This window comes from Rattus rattus, chromosome 4 (assembly GCF_011064425.1).
Source record: "Rattus rattus isolate New Zealand chromosome 4, Rrattus_CSIRO_v1, whole genome shotgun sequence".
Taxonomy (NCBI): Eukaryota; Metazoa; Chordata; class Mammalia; order Rodentia; family Muridae; genus Rattus; species Rattus rattus.
In genome coordinates, this window is record NC_046157.1 from 98551003 (window position 1) to 98573074 (window position 22072).

General features: G+C 42.5%; 1 protein-coding gene across 1 annotated transcript; it reads left to right on the forward strand.

Moving 5' to 3' along the window:
• Positions 1 to 8134: 8134 nt before the first annotated feature.
• Positions 8135 to 20543, forward strand: LOC116898107 (glutathione S-transferase-like). The gene is made up of 6 exons (XM_032899492.1): positions 8135 to 8228; positions 12287 to 12338; positions 13615 to 13747; positions 16399 to 16540; positions 18149 to 18280; positions 20131 to 20543. Exons 1-6 carry the CDS (start codon positions 8142 to 8144, stop codon positions 20299 to 20301), a joined length of 717 nt encoding a protein of 238 aa, XP_032755383.1. The 5' UTR covers positions 8135 to 8141; the 3' UTR covers positions 20302 to 20543.
• The last annotated feature ends 1529 nt before the right edge of the window (positions 20544 to 22072 follow it).

Genomic DNA, 22072 nt, shown 5'->3' on the forward strand with positions numbered 1-22072 from the left:
CCTTCTTCTCCTTCTTCTTCTTCTTCTTCTTCTTCTTCTTGTTCTTCTTCTTCTTCTTGTTCTTCTTCTCCTTCTTCTTCTCCTTCTTCTTCTTCTTCTTCTTCTTCTTCTTCCCCAACCCCTCTTCTTCTTCTTCTTTTCTCCTCCTCCTCCACCTCCTCCTCCTTCTACTCCTTCTTCTTCCTCTTTTTCCTCTTTTCTCCTCCTCCTCCTTCCCCTTCTTCCTGTTATTCTAACTCTAAATTTCAGAATAGTGACTTTTCTCAATGAGCTATCTTTTTCTCTACATTTGATTCATAGGGATTTTCACACGTAGAGATATGAAATTTGGGATTTGCAGCTGAGCCAGTTAATATATGTAAAACAACTCATTTCCACGTATACAAGGAAGGCCATCGTGCTCAGACAGGCACCATCCCCCTCCTGCAGCCCTTTAGATCTGGCACCCTTGGTCCAGATACCTCAAGGTACCAATCACGTCCCAGATCTGTCACCTGGCCAAGCCTGTCTCTCATAGCTCACAAACCTCACAGTTTATCTTGAGACATGGGCATGGGACTTGACGTCTAGATGTGTGTATTGTTTCGATTTCTTCAAAGCGAACATAGGTTATGTCTCTGAAAAAAAAATAGTTTTCCAAGGAAAAATACAGTACAAAAAAGGAACCCTTCACTTAACTGTATGTTGTTATTGTTGTTGTTGCTGTTAAAATCCCCATGAAATATTGAATCTGCTATTGGCTTCAGAGAATATCACAATTAAACTACTAAGATTAACTTGGAAAGTAAAAATTGCCAGCAATTCCACCCTCCTGTTCACACTGTTTCTCCAGTCCAGGCTTGTCTTTGTGGGAGGGAGGAGAAGAATCCATACATAAAAAGAGAAAAGCTTGATCTGAACCACCCGCTACAGGAAGAGAGGATGAACCACCTTGCTTTTGAATTCTTTCCATCTGTTAGCGTGTGCAGACCTGTCTTTCTCTTCTTTTTATCGGTTATTTAATAAATAAGTCTATAGAGATATGCTTCATTGGTAGGGAGGAACAGAGTGCAGTCTTGTGGAAGAGGAGTACCTTTGTTTAGAGATCAAATTCCAAGTAAAAGCTTTCTTAGCCTTGTGCTTATGCCCTGTAAACTCGTTCTCTGAGACTCTAGCTGTCTCTCTGTCTCTCTGTCTCTGTCTCTGTCTCTGTCTCTGTCTCTGTCTCTGTCTCTGTCTCTGTCTCTGTCTCTGTCTCTCTCTCTCTCTCTCTCTCTCTCTCTCTGCTTCTCTGAGTTCTGTGTTGTAGCTGTCCAGAGGCTCAAGGTCAAACAGGACTCACTTGAAAGGAGGGCTGGAAATGAAAAGGGCAGGGGGCCAGAGACATGGAGCCAAGACAATGTTTTGATCAAGGCTAAAAGTTTAATAGTCAGCACAGTGTATATAAAGGGAGAGACCACAAACCCATCCCCAGTACAGTAATGTGGGGATAGCAACAGCACAGCAGTAAATCAGGTAAGTTTCCACATCTTCGCAGCTGGTTCATTCCAGCAAATCTTGGCTGCAGCTTGTTAACGCCAGCACACCAAAGCTCACAGCTGCAGCCAAGGCAGATGTTTCTGCTCAGGCGGATAAAGCCTTCACTCAAAGTCAGCTTCTGCCTTCCTTGGGCGTTTTCACAGTCTTCCTAGCCTGCCAGGCTGAGCAGGTCACCATTCCCCCTTTTCTATTTTTGAAGGCTGGCAGTACTAGTTGTAGGATAGGGACACAACCTTTCCTTGTTTTCTGTAGCCCCATCTAGGGCAAATGTTGGCCAGACGACCCTGTCTGTCTTAGGTTGGCTTACCCATGTAGGCTCTTACCCGTCATTGACTAACCGGCCTTCTATTGCACAGTCTTTCCCAGTCAGACCAGAGCCACGAAGAACATATCAAAGCTACGTGTGCACTTAGTGTATTTCTTCATAGCGATTGATAACCACCATGGTAAAGAGCTGGGCTTGCTGAAATTGATCCTGTATGAAGGCAACCAATCTGTTTAAGATACAAGGTTCAAAAGTTAAAAGTAGCAAAATAATGATCAGGGGTCCAAGTAAAGTTGAAGTCAAAGTTGTCAACCATGGGGATGTACTGAACCAAGACGCAAACCGTCCTTGATTCTGTTCTCTGCCTCTCTTCCTTTTGCTAGTCCTTCTCTAACTTTGGCCATGGAGTCTTTAACTACTCCAGAATGATCAATATAAAAGCAACATTCTTCATTCAGAGCTGCAATAAAATGTAGAAGCTCTGCTTTTTCTAAATTAATAACTTCTTGGTGTAATTTTAATAAGTCCAAAGATAAATTTGCATGTTTCCACCTCACAAGTGGAAAATGCACACTCTCCCAACTATATATAGTATCATTAAAAATTTTTGGTGTTACACAGATCCATTGACAATTAGTATGACATCTAAATCTAGTTTGTATTTTTAATCCCTGTATTTCTTCCCCCCAAGAAATTAACCACCTCAAGTAAGGCATCTAATTTCTGTTGCATTTTATTATCATTTATATCCTCCTGAGTATGCAATGCCATGGAAACATTTCTGGATAAAACATATACAGAATGAACTGTTTGAACACATTGGGATAGGGCAATGGTAGCTGTAGTAGCACTAGAGACTAAAGTAATCAAAGCTATAACACCTGCGATAATTAAAACAATCATGCTTGACCAACGTCCTTGTCAACTCTTCAATTACTAGTAAACCCTTGTCATTGAACCAATCTTCAGTAATATCTGCAGGAGCCATCACAAAAGCAGGTTAAATGAAATCATTGCAGAATGCTTAGAATGGGTTTTTAAAACACAAGTTAGTCACATCTAGAGTATTATTTTAAGAATGTAGAATAATGCTAATATTTCCTACTAATAGGACATATGGCATGCAAACACGTGGTGCAATAGGTTCTTTCATATAAGCTGGACTTGATCTTTCAGGCTGAGCACTCATATCGTTTAAGACAGCACCCAACTTCCATAGTATCCTTGTTGATAACCTGTGTGAGGCCACCAGAGTCCAGCAGACAAGGCTGCTGAGGGGAGGACAGGTAGAGATGGAGAGCCAGTAGCATAATTAGTCACACGAGCCACTCCCCTATAGTCTGAGCAGCCCAAAATCTTGAGGTCATATCTGTGGGGCTGATGAAGCACAGGCTTATTCCCCCCACGTCTTTTCCAGGGAATTGTGATATTTGTGCGTTCCCTCACCCCACAATTCGGGAAACGCTGCAGTGCCTGGTATCCCTCAGCCGCTAGGCCAGTGGGTAGAGTTACTCGAATGCTATTTAAGCGGTCTTCGTGTGAGTCGAGATCTTTTCTCTGCAATGTAGTACGAGATATTCTCAGACATCCAGTAGCGTTCCGATTTGAAAAGCATGTGGAGATACCAGTTCCAATCCTTAGTAAATAATTTCTCTACTAATAGTGAAATTTCCTCCATCAGGTGTATCCATCGACTTAGTGTTGTTTACCGTTACCACAACTTCTGGGCCTTCCCATACTGTTGGATGTAAAGGGGCGGAATCAAGGACCAGTACAGCTTCTCTGTCATCATGGTCGGGGCACTCTGCAAGCTCATGATCAGCATCATTCTGTGTCCCAGCATCAGCGTGTCTCACTCTGGCAGCGAGCATGCTCCTTCAGCATCCTGCAGAAAAAACACAAACATGCCTTCTTCCCCTTATTAATACCTGAGCGGGGCCATGCCATACGCCAGTAAGCACGTCCTTCCATTTCACCCAGGCATAAGTAGCATATGCCTGTAAGGGGACGTAGACACTCAAAGAGTTCCTTGGCATCCAAATTTTTAAATTTCAAAATAAAAAGAGCATGATTTAAGTAATTTTGTGGTATACAGAGATATAATTCCCCTTTTTTATTTTATGAAGATACTGTTTTAAGTTCCATGGGACAATACTTGGTCCTTGAGGGTAATAAAGAATCCCAGCGATATGGGTAATATTAAATTGTTAACAAAAGACCTCAAATGTTTGGCTGCAATAGCCAATTCCATTACCTGTCTTAACCTGATTTGGAACACCCACTGTGGACAAACCGATGTAGGCAAGGGCTAGTTTTATTTTTAGTTGCTTCTCCTGTTAAAGCACTTGCAGGTACAAAGCCTGAGAAGGTATCAATAGGCACGTGTACATATTTTAATTTTCCAAAATCAGAAATATGAGTGACATCCATTTGCCATAATTGATTAGATACGAGTCCTCGAGGATTAACACCATTATGTGGTAGAGGAAGAAATTGAAGACATTGAGGACAAGTCTTTACAATTTGAGGTGCATTCTCCAATTGTTGGCTCAAGCTATCGTCATTTTGATGACTTTAGGAATGAGATCATTTGGCTAATTGTTTCTGTGTAAACCCTATAATCGGCCTGGTATGCAAGTCTGCTGTAACATTGACCTCATTAAGGGGTTTGGGCAATCCGGTGCGAGCTCTTAAATGTCCTGTAAAGTAAGAAACAGTACATCCTCTTAAATTAGGTTGTATTTGCATAAATAATTGCATAATTTCAGAATTAGTAGTATCTAAAAAGAGGAACAATTTCAAGCAATTGTGAGCCACGAGCTATATATTGGCTATCAAATTTAATATATTGGTGTACAAATTAAAAGCTTGATTTTTCAACATTTCAAAAACAGTGGCTACAGCACCTAATTCAATTATTTGTGCTGAAGGAGGGGGAAGAGAATAAACATGTGATCCAATTGCATATGCTGCCTTCCCATTAGATGAGCCATCTGTAAATACAGTAAGTGCATTCTCTATCGGCCGCATGTAGAAATTTACAGGAAATACAAAAGCATAGACAGAGGCAAATTCTAACAAGTTGTCTTTTAGATGATTACCAAATTTGCCTAAAAAGTTTGGACATGCAATAAGTCAAATATCAGTATTCTGCAAAAACCAATTTCATTGCTGTTTGGAATAAGGAATAAATATTCCATCAGGTTATTTCCAAAAATATTTTCGTGTTTCTATCCTACAATTCTGTATTAACACAGCAACAGCTTCCTAATAAGGAGCTCAAACTTTACTTGGAGATGAAGAAATATGAATCCACATTAATGCTACCTTTTGCCAAAGAACTGTTGAGAAACAGCCAGCAATTGGTCCTAGTCTATATAATGTCTTTTTTGTTGGCCAATAGCTTCGTTTGCTTTCTGTAAAGCTATTTGTCCCTCATCGGTTAATTGTCCAGGGGAATTAGGACTTGCCTCCCCCTTGAGAAATATCAAACAGAGCCTACATCCTCCTGGGATGAGTTTAAGGTGAGCTCTTAGCCAATCAACACCTCCTAACAGTTTTTGAAAATCATTTAAAGTAAGTAAATTATCTTTCCTTATTTGAATTTTCTCTTCCACAAGTTGTTTAAGATATAACTGATGTCCCAAATATTGAAAAGGCGTTTGAATCTTTTCTGGAACAACAGCTAATCCCCAAGATTTCAAAGCTTGCTGTAAAAGTGTAAAGGCTTGTAGTAAAACTACTTCAGAGGAATCCGATAAAATAAATAAAATAATAATAAAAATAAAATAAAATATGTAATGAATAATATACACTGAAGGAGTCAATGTCCTGACCTCTTGTATTGAAAGCAGAAACAAATTTTTGACCTAATGTAGGGCCATTGGCCATTCCTTGAGGCAAAACTTTCCAGTGATATCACTTAATAAGTTCTTTCAAATTACAAGCAGACATGCTAAATGTAAACCTTTTATAATCATGAAGATGTAAAGGAATAGCATAAAAATGATCTCTTAGGGGGCTGGAGAGATAGCTCAGTGGTTAAGAGCACTGACTGCTCTTCCAGAGGTCCTGAGTTCAAATCCCAGCAACCACATGGTGGTTCACAACCATCTGTAATGAGATCTGATACCCTCTTCTGGTGTGTCTGAAGACAGCGACAGTGTACTTATACATAATAATAAATAAAATCTTTTAAAAAACTTTAAAAAATGATCTCTTAAATCTATTATAATTTTATACTTTTTTTGGAATGGCAGCTGGAGTAGGTAAGCCAGGTGGTAATGTTCCCATAAGTCCCTAGTTTCATGAACCTTTAATAAATCTCTGCTCGCCTGATTTTTTAATTACAAATAGGAGTGAGTTAAAAATCTTGAGCTTGTGATCAAATTGTAAACTGCAGGTAATGGAACATTGGCAGTTTAACTATAATTTCTGAGTTTATTTTGCAATATCAGAGCATAACCATAATTCTGGAAAGAAAACCCAATTTTCATCAATATAAGCCATCCATTCTCACTGAAATCAATACCAAGTCCATTACCTTCATGCTACAAAGTCTGTCTGCCAGTTCTTATATCTGAATGCGTGACAGTGCAGCTTTTAATACCTCATTAAGGAGACATTGTTTTAAATCCTATGTTTTGTAAGTCTGGTTTCTAGAATAGGAATTACATAAAATATTATCTCGATTTAGAGGTATCTTTAGAGACCTGTTTCCCTGGGCGGGCTCATGCCACGTGTTGTTACCAGTTTTAAGCTAACTTTCTGTTACCAATGTTACAAGCTTTTAATCATACCCAATAACTTATAAGCCAAAACTTTATAATCAAGACATGCAGAGCATAATCATACTTTTAAGGCCAGTCAGAACCAAGCATGAAGTGGCTACACACATTTACTCCTTTAAACCAGACAAAATTTTCTAACTCTTTCTAGGTATAATTTCAGGAGAGAAGCACCTTGTCCCCCGCTGAACTCAGTAAACACAATCACAGAGATTTTTCTAAGGAAAACAACCACCAGCTTCCTTCAGCTTCCTTACCACAGAAGCCCAGAAGCTGCTGGCCCCTTTAAGAATGGTTTATGTTCATTTTCCTTCTCTTTTGTCAAAGCGTCCAGGACAGGGGGGACAACTGCTTTTCTGAAACCCATTCTCTCTCTCATGTCTGGGATCTAAGTCATCATCTCCTTCCTCTGGGAATTCTGCCAGAGAAGGGAGAGGAGACACAGTGGCAGCCACTGATAGTTGCTTCCCAGTGCCCTGTTTTTTTTAATTTTCCCAATTCCTCCTTAGCTCATCTAATTAATTCTTTTTTTTTTTTTTTATTTTTTTGGAGACTCGTGGCGAAGGTCCAAAGCATCCCAGATTAAAGCACATACACAGAAATGTATCTACCATGATCTTTTCCAATCCCTGAACAGTGTAATGATCTGTTAAGGATATTCTAATTGTTTTTTCTGAGTTAGTATACTAACCATTCCCTGCTCCGGGAACCATGGTCAGGATGAGTGCACCGGGGCTAAAAAATGTTTCTGATGTCTGTTTTTCAAACCCTGTTCCTCTCGCTTGAAACAGCTCTTAGACTGAGAACTAACCGGTTCTTTGTGCTACCCTGCCCGGTTTCGCTGTTTCTCTTCTAGGTGAGTTAGGCGCTGGGTAAGCACCGCCCCAACCTATTGCACCCCCACTGCCCCGCCCCCAGTACAGTCCTTAATAGCCCATCGATCCGCGGATATAATTACTTACCCAGTACTCAGAATTACCCTTCGCTTTCTCTTTTTTCCTGTGGAGCTGCACCCAAAGCAGCATTTCTCAGCGGTTGCTCGCTCAGGTCCTGTTCCTCAGCCACCTGTAGCTGTCCAGCAGCTCAAGGTAGAGCGGAGCTCATCTGAAAGGAGGGTTGGAAAGGAAAGGGCAGGGGGCAAGAGAAACATGGAGCCAAGACCGCGTTCTTCTGATCAGGGCTCAAAGTTTAATAGTCAGCACAGTGTATATAAAGGGAGGAACCACAAAACCCATCCTCAGAACATTAATGGGGGGGGGGTAGCAACAGCACAGCAGTAAATCCTTTAAGTTTCAGTATCTTTGCAGCTGGTTCATTCAGGCACATCTTGGCTGCAGCTTAACTCCCGCACACCAAAGCTCACAGCTGCAGCCAAGGCAGATGTTTCACTCGAGGTTGACTTCTGCCTTTCGTAGGTGTTTTCACAGTCTCCCTAGCCTGCCAGGCTGAGGAGGTCACACTGTGTCTGTTTCTCTGTCTCTCTGTCTCTGCTTCTTTCTCTTTCTCTGTCTCTCTGTCTCTCTCTCTCTCTCTCTCTCTTTCCCTCTCTTCTTTGTCAGGAATATTTCAGCATGGCTGGGAAGCCTGTGCTTCATTACTTCAATGGAAGGGGAAGAATGGAGTCGGTCCGGTGGCTCCTGGCAGCAGCTGGAGTAGAGGTAAGTTTCCTGATAGAGTTGTTAGTGTTTGTTCTCAGGTCATTCCTTGAGCTGAGCACTTACTTGGTTAAAAGTCGTAGAAAACTTTATTCTTTCCAAACAAAATGTAGCTTTTGACAAATACTCTTTAAATGTTGGGCCGCTGGTGAGTTAGTTTTTTGAAATAGATGCTCAAGTCCTGTGGAGACCAATTATGGATGTTAAGTGCATTCAAAGATAGTGTAGATAGTATGCTATAATAATTAATAAGAAAAAGAAAGGTAAGGAGGAGGGGAAAGAAAGAAGAAAGGATAAGAAGGAAGGGGAATCGTTTTGTCTCAAAGCTTCAGCTAATTCTTATCACCCTAGCAAGAACATCATCTACTTGTAAATACTTAGTTTTTTATATTATTATTCGTGTGTATGGGGTGGTGGTGGGTGACACACATATCTGGAAGTCAGATGACAACTTCTGGGAGTTCTTTCCTTCTTCTGTCATGTGGATCCTTGGAAAGTGAGCATCTTGGAAGCCAGCACCTTTCCCCACTGGGCCACCTTGTTGGCCTCCTGATAATTTATTTAAAAGTACAGAACAACTCATAGGAAGAAGGCATAGCAGTACACACCTGCAAACTCTGAAATTAGGAGGAGGGGGCAAGGGGATGAAGAGTTTAGATCATTCTCTCTTACATTGCAAGTTCAAAGCCAACCTAGCCTACATGAGGTCTAATCTTTCCTCTAGGGCTTTCAGGGTATTAGGCCTTATATTGAGGTCCAGAAGTAGAGTAGAGGCCTTTGAGGTAATGTTCTGGCAGGAAACATGGCTGTATTTGAGGCATGCCAGTGCTGGGGAAAGCAAAGTGCTTATTGGGAACATCTAGTCTCTCAACTTTTAAGTGCATAATATTAATTAATGTGGTGATGCAGGCCTTTAACTCTAGGCTGGGGCAGGTGGATCTCTGTGTTCTGGGTCAGCCAGGGGTATATATAGACTTGGCCTCAAAACAGTAAGAAAGTGTGCATAATGGACTGGCAGGGTGGCTCAGCATGGAAAGGTGATGACGTGAGTTTGATTTCCAGGATCCACTTGATAGGAGAAAAGTAATTGACAACTTGTCTTTTAGCCTCCTCCCCACTGCAGTGGCACACATGTGTGCACACATGCATACAGTAACACGTAAGAGGGGAAAATGCACACCATGGTATAAATCGAGGACTGACAGGACTTTTTAGGATTGGTTTGCTATTTCATAGGAAGTGGTCACACTGGGGAAATGGAGGTCAAACTTGGCCTTTGAGCGGATGCTGTTACCAGGTGGTGGACGTGGGCTTGAGCAAAGATTAGTGCTGAGAAAAGGGCACGGTAGCTGTTGGTTGGTTCAAGCTGTCTAGCCATTGGTTAGGTGTGCATTTCAGTTAATGTTGCCAGGCATTAAAGGATGTCTTTAGGGAGGGCTGTCTTCTGGGCGTGGCCTTGGTTAATCCTCTCACTAGCATCATCTGCACTTAGGAGATGGGCAGGGAAGAGGATGGATGAGGGAAAGGCTGTGAGTGCCTCTGCGTCCAGAAGAGAGCTGTACCCAGGGGTCCCTATGTGCAACTTGGTAAAATACTTGTGTTCGTTGCGCACAGAGTTCATTTCTCGTCATCTGAATGTTACAGCTTAAAGGAGAGCACATGGTTAAAACTACAGCTAATGTTATGGTAGAGCTGACAAAAAGGGTTCCTCTTGAACATGGAACTGTTAGGTCATGTCTGGACAGTGTGAGGAAATTCATGTTGTTCGGCCGAGTGGAGGGGCAGAGAGATTCTTGGGGCAAAGCCTGCAACTGTGTGGAGACTGACACCCTGAGAGCCCCTGCCGTGGGTGCATCTCCCAGCTGCTCTATAGGAATACAGTTTTTGAGTGGCGACACCCCTTCTTCTACGTAGTGTGTAGACCTGATGATAAGCTTAGGAATGCTATGCTTAGCGTGGTCTGTTGCTTTGTGTTTCCTTGTGAGCTGAGCTCTGAGTGAATGCAGAATTTGCCAGTGTGTCTATCAAGAGGCCGGCCGCCATTTCTGTCTTCTATGTTGCCGAGGAAGACATGGGGAGGCATGGGGTTTTTAGTTGGTGAACATTCACAAAGTGTATAATCTCTGTTGTGGTTTGCCCTGGAGTTATCTGTATTTTGATGCTAATTCCACTGCCCCAAGGACAGCTGCCTAGTCAGAACTCAGGACTCAGGTGACTTCAGCAGAACCTTCTCCCCATTGAATTTGTAAAACACAGGTGAGGGGCAGGTACAGGCTAGAAGGAGGCCTGTCATTGGATGAGGAGGAAGGGTGGGTGGGAGAGAAGTTTGAAGGAAGAGGAGGAGACTGCAACGGAAAGGAGGACAGGAGAGGAGAGAAGCTGTGGCAGGACAATAAGGTGGGTGACATTAAGATTCCACGCTGAACTTTTACAGGTTGTTGCAAATGTTCTTAAGGGATGGATGGTACCGGTCTTTGTATGTTTAGGTAGGCAATTATATCTTACCAACTGCGTCAAAGATTATTGTGTTGTGTGTTCTTTTATGTGACGGTTTGAGTGTAGGAAAGTGTGTGGCGGCAGGAGACACTGGGCCGCCACAGAGTTGGGATGTGTTTCCGCCAAGATATCTAGCAGACATCTTGGGGCACCGCAGTATCAGATCTAGGGGGATAAAAGACAATGATAAACTTTTTTTATTTTTTTATATTTTTACAACAACAAATCTCAAAGAGCTAAGTGTATGTGCGTGTGCAGGATCTAGAAGGACACATCAAACTGAGCTGTTTGTGACTGGGTGACTTTGTTCTTGCCTTCTTGCGTTTTGTTTCCTGTAAAGCACACATTAAAAAAAAAATAAACGAAAGCTTCTTTTAAGAACCTAAAACAAAATAAAAATAATGGCACAAGGAATTTCCAAACTGCGTATCAAGGTAGTGACATGCATTAGTGCATGGGTGCATTAACGCAGATCAACCATGACAACGAGCGTACAGAAGAAAAGATGGGGGATGGCAATGGAGGGAGAACACATTAAAGTTCTGAAAAGAAATGTCTGGCTTGCCAAAGAAAGGAACACAAGTCAATTTAAAGCACTAGACAAACTTTAGAAACAAAGTGGAGGCAGTCGCTAAAGAAATGGATAAAGTTAAAGAGAAATCTTTACTCTGCATGGGGAATTACAGGAGAGTAACTTTAAGAGTAAGAAATTACCTGCTAAAGGCTCTCGAGCAGAGGTTCTCAACCTTCCTCATACAGCCCGTAAGACAGCTCCTCACAGGTGGTGACCCCCCAGCCATAAACTTATTTTGGTTACTAGTTCAGAACCTGTAATCTGGCTGTTGGATTTCAGAGTTCAAGTCACACTTGTCTTTGAGAATCAGAAATAAAGGTGACCTCCTGTTAATGTCTAGTGCATTGGGGGCCCTGGGTACGGTTGCAAATGACCAGGACACAGGCGATGCAGAGCAAAGGCAGAATCAACTGCATGCAGTTGCAAGCTTTATTAATCCTTATATAGATATGAATATGCATTACCTCAATTTCCATTTTGGCCAGATGCCATAAGATCATTATTCCCAGCATACCAGGAACAACTGAGGCAAGGCTAGACAAAGAAATAAGACTAAACAAAGGCTTCTTCTCAAAATAGTCATATAACAAATCACCCCTCTTCTTATATCAAAATATACTTGCCATAACCAAGAGAGGATGAGAACCGCTTCCACAGAAACAGCACACAGGAGAACATAGTTTAAGGCCAAATGAGAAAAGCATTTTCTTCTCAAGGGCGGCATTCCAGCCCCTACTTTCACCTGTCACCAGTCCTTACCTGACCCTGCCTGGGAGCTGCATCTCTAGGTTTCCACAACCTCCCACTTTAGTTTAACAGTCCAAGTACTCAGGAAGGCGGAGCAAGGAACCATGCCCTGGTATACATTAACTCCTGGCTTAACAGGAGATTAGGCCTTTAAATCCTTTTCAGTTTTCCTGTGCCATCAAGAGCAATAGCAATGATCCTGCTGAAAGCAGCATATTCTTACGTTCTTTGTCTCCTTCTACAGTTTGAGGAGGAACTTTTTGAAACCCGTGAAGAATTTGAGAAGTTACTCCAAGGTAAGAGAAAAATCCTGTTCACTCTCGGTGTTGCCCGAGACCAACTTGAGACGGGTCGCTTTCTTCTGCTCCTCTCTGTAATACACCAAGAGAACCGTGGAAGGTAGGTGGGCAGGAACTACTAGGATCCTAGTTCTATTGCACCGGAATCTTGCCGGTAGGGGGAGCCCACTCCCAACTTTCTGAGTTGTGATAATTATGACTCTCAATTTCCCCCTGACTTGAGGTGGTACTTTCTGGAGTACATATTTGAGACAAGGTTTCAGAACCTCGGCTACCGGAACCGCATCGTGTAGCTGAGCATGACCTTGAGTCTTCGTCCTTCCTACCCTCATCAGAATGTTGGGATTACCCCTGAATGCCACCACACACCGCTAATGTCTTTATATTGAATCTGCTCTGCTAGAGCAAGTTATGTGGTTCCGACTCCCTGTTAGATACTGAATGAGAACAGGAGACTAGCCCCACCCACCCAACTTGAAAGCTTGTGATTGGAAAAGCAGCGTAGGGTAAGCCTCACTGTTGCTTTAATGAGAGTCGGGGGAGAGGGAGAGACGGAGACAGAAACAGAGACAGAGAGAGAGACAGATAGAAACAGAGACAGAGTTCCTAATGAAAGGACCATAGCCATTCTGCATTCCTTATCTCCGTGTGATTTCTTGGTTGGTTTGCTTTGCTACAGAGCATCTTGGGAAAGTTGAAGAAAAAAGCCCCAAGTAAATAACTGTCGCCCAGATGAGAGCTCGCCTGTAGAGGTGTACACAGACCAAATTGCAAGAAAGATTTTGAATTCAGAGTGAGGGTCATTAGTCATGTGTGTCCTTTGGCAAACAATGGTGAGTAATAGAAAGATGTAATCAGTGCTATAGGACTTCAGGAAGCTACCAGAGGGATGACTGGTAGGTAAGAAGCCCAACTGGGCTCAGAATTACAGTTGAGGGTAAAAGGTGTCTGAATGAATGGCATAGCCATGGGGAAAGACACTGAGGAAGTAGAAAGGAAGAGACTGGTCTAAAGAAATGCTTTGTATCCAATATGTATCCAAATGTATCCACAATGTCCCAAATATCCAAACAATTGTTTTTAAAATGTCAAATATCATATTGTATGCTGTATATATTTTGTGGATAAATGCATACATATTTCTCCTGTTCATTTCTAAAATTGATAAGTGAGCCATGTGGTCCTATTTTTCTAGAGTCTTTAGAATGAAAGGAAATATAGTTACTTCTCTGAAGACCAATATATAATCTAGCTTACTTTTGTGTATTTCAAGGTGGAACCCTGATGTATGAACAAGTGCCCATGGTGGAAATCGATGGAATGAATTTGGTGCAGACCAGAGCCATCTTAAGATACGTAGCTGCAAAGTATGACTTGTATGGAAGGAACCAGGAAGAACAAGCCTGGTACTAGGACATTTTGTTGTTTAGAGCAAGAGCCAAAGCAAAACAAAACTGCCCTGAACCAGAACCACCAACATTTAGCATCATTAGAAGTCACATTCATAGTATATAGTTCTTGATAGATTGATAGAAAGCCTACTTTTGCTCGAGTGGAAGAATCTATTATAACAAGTGTTAAAGAAGAAAGTTAGCAATACTCTCTCTCTCTCTCTCTCTCTCTCTCTCTCTCTCTGACACACACACACACACACACACACACACACACACACACACATCTCATTCCACAACACTTACCTTTAGCAATAATTCATTCAGGAAATTGCTATAGTTTTGATTTTTTTCTAGCTGTATTTTTGGCTTTCATTAGTAGAAGGAGTTAGCTGTTTTCTCATGATGCCATGTTTGCCTCTATGAGATGGGAATGGAAGACACAAGTAAATCAGAAGAACACTGACTCATACATTTATTTTGGGGGAAAGGTTCACCTTACCCTGTAAACCCAAGACTGGAAGTGGTTATAGGAAACTGTGCATCAGATCTGTTTTAGGATTTTACTGCTGTGAGCAGACAGGACCAAGGCAACTCTTGTAACGACAACATTTAATTAGGACTGGTTTACAGAATCAGAGGTTCAGTCCGTTATCATCAAGGCGGGAACATGGCAGCATTCAGGCAGGCATGGTTCAGGAGGAGCTGAGAGTTCTGCATCTTCCTCTGGAGGCTGCTAGGAGAAATATGACTTCCAGGCAGCTAGGAGAAGGGTATTAAAGGCCACGACCACACCTACTCCCTCCAAGGAGGCCACACTTCCAAATAATGCCACTCCCTGGGCCAAGTACATACAAACAATCACACGGTCTCTGCTTATACCAGCTGCGTCCCTCAGCCTCCCAGACAAAATCTAAAACCACCCCAACCAGAACACCAACACTTAGCATCATTAGAAGCATGTGCTGAGCATGTATTAGGTCTGGCATGACGGGCGACCCTACCTCTAAACTCCAAGCTTGTCTCCTGAAAACTGAAAGCTGAAAACTCCTGTGTGGAGTTTGATAACGTGGTTGGGGAACGAAGTAGTCCACGAATGGTAGCTGAGGTGTATTTTAAATAAATCTGTCATGATATCGTTTAAAAATGCATTTTAAGACAAGTGCAAGAAAATTGATACAGTGCCAATTTTTAGAGTGATCTTACCTTAGCATTCACTGCAAGCCCCACCCCCTTATTTTAGTAGTTTTTGCTAAATCTCTTCCGACTGTATCCAAGGCAGAAGCTGTTTCGATAAAAGTAAAAAAGTGGTGGAACTGGTTCCTGTGTGTACCCTGGTGGTTGCTAGTTCTGGCCCCAGGGGTCCATTGGAACTGGCACTAATTTATCTCAGATTAGCATCTCTCCTGGCAGCTCTCTGTTAGCTGTGAACTCTCTGGTTCCAGCTACCCAGAAAAATCAAGACTCAGAAGTCCAACAGCAGCTGTCTGGCCTATGCCATGGACTCTGCCCACACTCCCAGCAACTGCCCCCTGGTAGTGAAGGTATAAACTCCCAACTACCCAGTAATATCAAGACTCAACAAACTGTAACCCAGCAATCAGATTCACATGTTAAAGTCTAAATCCACAATACATCCACACAATAAGCTCATAACCAATTGATAAGGATTTAAACCACCCACCTAGATAAGATAAATTTGCCTACAGAAATCCCTCCCAACTACCACCTGGATCTGGGTCATCCTTCTCTGTCTCCATCTGTATTCTTCCTCTCTTCTTCTTTCTCCCGCTTTACAAAAGCTTTGTCCCCGCCTTAGTTTTTTACTATCCAATCATGGCCTAGACCTAGTCTGTCTGCCTTCTCCTGCATAATGACATCAACCTACAAGAAGCATAAGAATTCAAGGCCATTTTCAGACACTAGGTACTACCTCAGGGTGAAGCTTCAAGGACCTGTTACTCAAAAAGATCAGAGATCCATTTTAGATCAGGATAGAGACATATCATGTGAAACCCCACGAGTTTCTTCACTGGGTCTTCATGTCCATTTTTCCATTCATTCTGACAGTGGCAAATAGGGCCTGGTGGAACAAACTCTGGACCCTTTAAAAATGACATTCCGAGTAGTTGGGAATCTTGGATCAAGGAGGAGAGGGGTTGAGATTGACTGAGGACCCTAGATCTCTCTTCAGTCACATGCACCTGAGGTGTGCTGTATTTAAACAGACAAATACCACAAATACCACATTTACACAGTGCACTACTTCACTGTTACTTTAAGACTCTCTGTGAGCATATTGCATCTTATTAATAGTGGTGCTTCATAATTAATATGAATGTACATGTTATTGCTCATACACTAATCTGGGAGGGGCAGGGTTTTGCTACATAGCCCAGGATCTCTCCTCCCCTCTGCCCCCTGAGCCTTCTGAGGACTGGGATTCCAGGCTTATATCACCACACTGGTTTCAGATTGAGCTTTGTTAATATCCTGAAGAACTGCTTGCTGATATAAATGCTTGACTGAAGTTCACAAGACAAAATCCTGTGGGGACCCTGATAACCAGGTGCATGAGATTAAGGCACTATGTAAAATGTATCACTGGTCCATACAATGTTCTTCTCTGTCTTGGTGGTTCTTGTACATGACCACCCTTTCCCTAGGATTGATATGTACGTAGAAGGCTTGAGGGACCTGAGTGACATGATCATGTACTTCCCACTCTCTCTGCCGGAAGAGAAGGAGATGAACCTGGAGTACATCCTCCAAAGAGCCACAACAAGATTCTTCCCGGTTTACGAGAAGGTGAGCCATGACCTTCAGCTCACATCAAAGAGAGAGGACGGCTAACGAAACAGAGCAGAACTTCTTCGGTGGACGAAAGATTGCAAAACTCTGTGAAAGCTTGACCGTCATCCCTCACTTGTAGGAAACAAGCCTGCTTGTCTTCCTTTCTCTGAGGTTTCCCCTTCCCTTTCTTTCTTTAGTTCCTCTCTCTCTTCCTCTCTTTTTCTCCTTCTTTCCTTCCTTCCTTCCCTTTCTTTTCCTTCCTTCCTTTTTCTTTCCTTTCTTCCCTCATTTTCCTTCTTCCCTCCCTATCTTCCTTTCTTTTCCCTTCCTTCCTTTTCCTTCCTTCATCCCATTCTCTTTCTCTCCTTCCTATCTTTCCTTTCCTATTTTTCCTTTCCTTTCCTTCCTTCCCTCCTTCCTTCCTTCCCTCTTTCCTTTTTCTTTCTCTTCTCCCTTCCCCTTCTCGTGTGTGTGTGTGTGAGTGTGTGTGTGAGTGTGTGTGAAAGTGTGTGTGAGTGCGTGTGATTATGTGTGAGTTTGTGTAAGTGTGTGTTTGAGTGTGTGTGTGTGTGTGTGTGTGTGTGTGTGTGTGTGTGTGTGAGTGTGTATGTGTGTGAGTGTGTGTGTGTGTGTGTGTGTGTAAGTGTGTGTGTGTGTGTGTGTGTGTGTGTGTGTGTGTGTGTGTGTGTGTGTGTGTGTGTGTGTGTGTGTGTGTGTGTGTGTGTGTGTGTGTGTGTGTGTGTGAGTGTGAGTGTGTGTGTGTGTGTTACATTTTGTGGCAGTGTTGGGGATAACACCCAGGCCTTCATTTAGCAACGCTATATCCTATAACACTGCTACTTCACCCTAGAATACCATGAAGTACGGAGGCTTCTCTCATGTCTGAAAGTAGTAACAACATCAAATTTTCTAGCAACATCAATAACAATGAGAATCATCTCTGCTGAGGGCTAAGAGTGGGGCCACATGCATTTTGTAAGCACTACCTTTTAATACTCATTAATTCCAAGAAAGAGGTGCTATTATTATTCCACTTACAGACAAGAAATTATAACTTAGAAGAACTTGGCCAATGGCATATAAAAGTCAACAATTGCATTCACAGCTCTACAAATATCGATCACCCATGCAAGTCTATAACAAAGAACATACAATTTTGGGGCTAGAATATATATTATTCTAGTCTATTCCATTTTTGCATCCATCAATTTTAAACCAACCTGACACATAATTTACAACTGTATTAGAAAAAAAACTTGTCGGGAAAAAATGGATTTGTGTCCCTCTGAGAACACTGTCCTTGTACACAGAGAACCTTCTTAAGACAGCACGCCTAAGGTAAGGGTCCACACACGGGTATCACTACAAGTGATGAAGAGCCACCAGACGAGGATGGTACATGACTTACAAGGGAGGCACAAGGATGCTCACTGAATGGTTTAAACTAAGAGAAAGCCCAGGAGACACAGGATGGGACTTAAGTTCACTTAAGTGACGCTAGCTGGAAGCAGAGAACAGCTCAACTACTAAGGTCTAACCTCTTAAAGATTTTCCACCGTACAGCACTTTGTATGTTGAGACCGGCCCTCACCTTCTGCTTCCTCCATCCCAACCACCGCGCAGGCCCTAAGAGACCACGGGCAAGATTTCCTTGTGGGCAATCGACTGAGCTGGGCTGATGTACAGCTCCTTGAAGTCATCTTAATGGCTGAAGAATGCCACGCCAGTGTTCTCTCGGGCTTCCCTCTGCTACAGGTAATGCTGTCTAACAGCTCCTGGGGACTTCAGAGAGAATGAACACGTGTTATTTATTTATTCCTTCACTCAGTCGCACTTTATTATTTAAGAAGTCACTTTCATCTTTATGCCACAACCTGTGCTAGAATATATAAGGATGCCACTAACTAGACACATCTAGTCCAGAAAACAGGGACACAGCCAGGTACCTTCCACATAATGTGCTAAGTTAAAGATATGGGAAAACAGGTAAGCGCCACCCAGACCACTCTCAGGGACTGGAGAGAGGCCTCTTGCTGGAATCGAATTTCTAGCACTGGGATGTGGCAGAACCTTAATAAAGCCGCTTCTTCAACTGGTGTGGTGGCGCGCATGCGCTGTTTCCTAAGACGAAGCCGCGGTGGTGTGTAACTTCAGTTGTAGTTCTGTAGACGCTGAGGCAGGAGAATCTTGGTTCAAAGCCAGAGTAGGCTATGCAGCAGGATCCCTTTCTCAAGAATAAAGAGTCGCTTTCTTCTCTGGGGGCAGGCACTTCAGACAGCATCACGGGACATAGCCCTTACTTAAGAACAACAGTGCTCACTGATGAAGCTTATCCTATGCCTCCCATTGCACCAAGAACCAAACACACTTAGCCATTCACTAATTCACCCCCAAAGTCAACAGAGAGGACTCGGGGAGTTAGGAAACTTCTACATTGTTTGTTGGTGCAAGGATTGGGACTCGAAATTAAATCTATCTGATTTACACAGCTGAACTCTCAAACATTAATCACTGCAAAACTTAAAATATTTGAGACTTATTACAATTCTGAAGCCACAATTTTTTTTCCAGTTTATACTACGGTGTAAACGAATTTAGAATTACTATTTGATTCACTACGGGTGTTTTTTTTTTTTTTTCAATGTTGCCTTTTTTATATTTTTGGAAAAAAAAATTCCTGATCATATAACTGGCTGGTTATTGTGCTTATTTTAAGTAGTGAAAGCCGGACGCATCTGATACCTGAGGGATGGCTACACACACGAGGACGCTTCCATTATATAAGTTTATGCAGCAACCCCCCGTAAAGCTGTCGTTCACACAACAACATGAAAAACACTAAGAAAATAAGCTTAAGAAATCGGTCTAGGAAGACCAAGAAAATAAGGACTCGCCTTACTGTGGCCCTTACTGTGATGCTCTGATGTTTGCTTTTATGGCTTGTACGTCAACAGCATCATGACAGGAATAGGTGCTTACACATGGAAGACGTTAGGATATAATTCTTACAGTGAGAAAAGTTGGTTATAGCTTATGGTTCTAGTTGCTAGCATTGTCAATAACACCCAACCTATTACCACTTGGCAATAATATACAATGTTAGCGCCGTCACCCTTCTTGCTTCTCGCAGTGTAGAATTCATATTTTATTATGTGTTTCCGTTAAAGTTTGCACACTCACACACTCACATACACACTTACACATACTCTCATACACACACACACTCATCTATACCACACACCTATACTCACACACTCAAACACACATACTCACATATGCATAGAAACATGCTCACACAGTGCACACACAACGTATGCACACCCGTACACAGCTTACACTCACACTCACACAGGAGTATAGGTCCTGGAAGAGGTCAGGACAGAGGTCACCTCCCCTTGAGCAGGAGTTACAGGTGATCGGTGAGTCACCTGATGCTGGTAACTGAACCTCCAGTCCTCTGGAAAGATGAGAAGCTCTCTTAACCACCAAGCTGTCTCTCCAGGGGACACAAATTTCTAGGTTCTTTTCTCATGTGTAACAGCATGGCTACTTTGTGTTTCTTTTGCTACATTCTCTTTTAATGGATCTTGGCTTTTACATTGTAGGATTTCAAGGTGAGAACCAGCCAAATCCCTACAATTAACAGATTCCTCCAACCTGGAAGCCAGAGGAAGCCTCCATTGGATGAGCAATCCATTGGCACGGCAAAGGACATATTCAAGTTTGAACAAGGCATGTTCCTTAAAAACATGAGCACTATAATAGCTGAGTATTAACAGTTACAGAGGCTAAGTTATAGTAGTAAATGTTAGTAATGTTAGTAGGTTAGCAATGTTAGAATGTTAGTAACGAAAATATTAAATGTGTAAAGAGATAAACTACTAAAAATGTATTCATAAACTAGAACAGCCAACTCCTGTTTGAAATAAGACGTGCCACCAAGACTGGATCCAGAAAACCCAAGGAGTCCTCTGCCTTCTGTACAGTCCTAGAATAAACTTGTATGTCGTAAGTGAAAGTCAAGGAGTTTTTGTTGCATTTGTGTGTGTGTGTGTGTGTGTGTGTGTGTGTGTGTGTACACCTGTGTTTGCTGTGGCACATGTATGGAGATCAGAGAACAACTCCCTGGGAACTGAACTCAGGTTATCAGGTTTACCATCAAGCAACCTTGGCTGCTGAACCATCATACTTACCATCAAAGGTTAAAAAACAAAACTCAACAATAATACACATTCACACACTCCTACACACACACACACACACACACACACACACACACACACACACACCATGATCTCTCACTTTCACTGCCTTGATGCAGCACAACTTCAAGCAGCTTCTCCATCACGGGGGTGTCCTACAGACACAGCAAGTGTTTCTACCATCAATCCCACAACTCACCTTGGCCTCAGGGTCAATCACGGTGGGAATAGAAGCCCTTGCCAACCTTGCCTGTTGCCAAGGAAGCAAACTACCTGCCATTTCCAGCCTGGCTGCTGGAAGCCATGTGCTTGACATTGCTGGGATCAGGAGGGATCTGTCTGTCTTTTTTAAAAAGGGGGATCACTGAAAGCACACTAATGACGTTGGGAAGGGTTTGCTATGTGAGTTAACTAATAGGTTTGCATTCTCCCTCCTTCAGTTCCTTATGGCTAAAAGGGTAACATCCTGCCTGCACTTACGAGCAGAGTAAGGACTCTTGCCTACCAGGCCAGGAGTTGGAGCTCTCCACCCCTTTCCATGTCAACAAAGGCCACAGTCTGAAGAACTTGAAACTATTAGTCTGGTACCATGGAGAGCAAGCTAGCCATTAACACCCCTCCCATACAGATGAGAAACTGAGTCCTCAAGAAAGGGACAGGTTTCCCAGAGACCATAGCAGACAGTAGAATAAAAGGCAGGGATCTCCAGATGGGCCATCTGGTCCCTAAACTGCCTTGGACATTTCAAGTTTCAACTATTCTTCAAATGGAGTGGTGACTTTACAGGGGCTTGGGAGACAGGGAGATGCTCCTGAGAGGCATGGAGATCTGGTGTCAACAGCCCTTCTTTGACATCCGTTTTACTAATAACCAACCTGTTCAGACCAACATGATCGAGTGACTTGATTTTCTAGAAAAGACACAGAAGTGACTTAGAATACGATGTATTTTATTTAAACACTGAGTACATCCTGTCAGGATGTTCATGTACTGAGAACAGAATTCCTTCAATGCAAACTCACTCCATCCCCAACAATGCAAATAGAACCCCTAATGTACAAAGTCACACACAGCTCATTCACACTCCCTGTGGTCCCCTCCAGAAGTCCCATCCTCTGACAGGTTGCAATTTAACTTAAACTTATCTGAGTGATAAGTGTTTGGAATTGTCAAAAGTGAAAAATATCCAGCCCCTAATTTCCATGTAAAAGAAGAAGACAAACCAAACGAGCACATAACAATTCTGGAAAGACCAGGATTAACAAATGGAAACATCTAAAACCTGTGCTTTAAGTTTCTGTAAAAAAAAAAAAAAAAAAAAGAGCCTGCTCTGCCAGGCCCAACA

Excerpts from the sequence above, each read along its gene's own strand:
- LOC116898107 (XM_032899492.1), top strand. The coding sequence starts at position 8,142 with ATGGCTGGGAAGCCTGTGCTTCATTACTTCAATGGAAGGGGAAGAATG. Across the intron at positions 12,339-13,614 it reads ATTTGAGAAGTTACTCCAAG|GTGGAACCCTGATGTATGAA; the intron begins GTAAGAGAAAAA and ends GTGTATTTCAAG. Across the intron at positions 16,541-18,148 it reads TCTTCCCGGTTTACGAGAAG|GCCCTAAGAGACCACGGGCA; the intron begins GTGAGCCATGAC and ends ACCACCGCGCAG.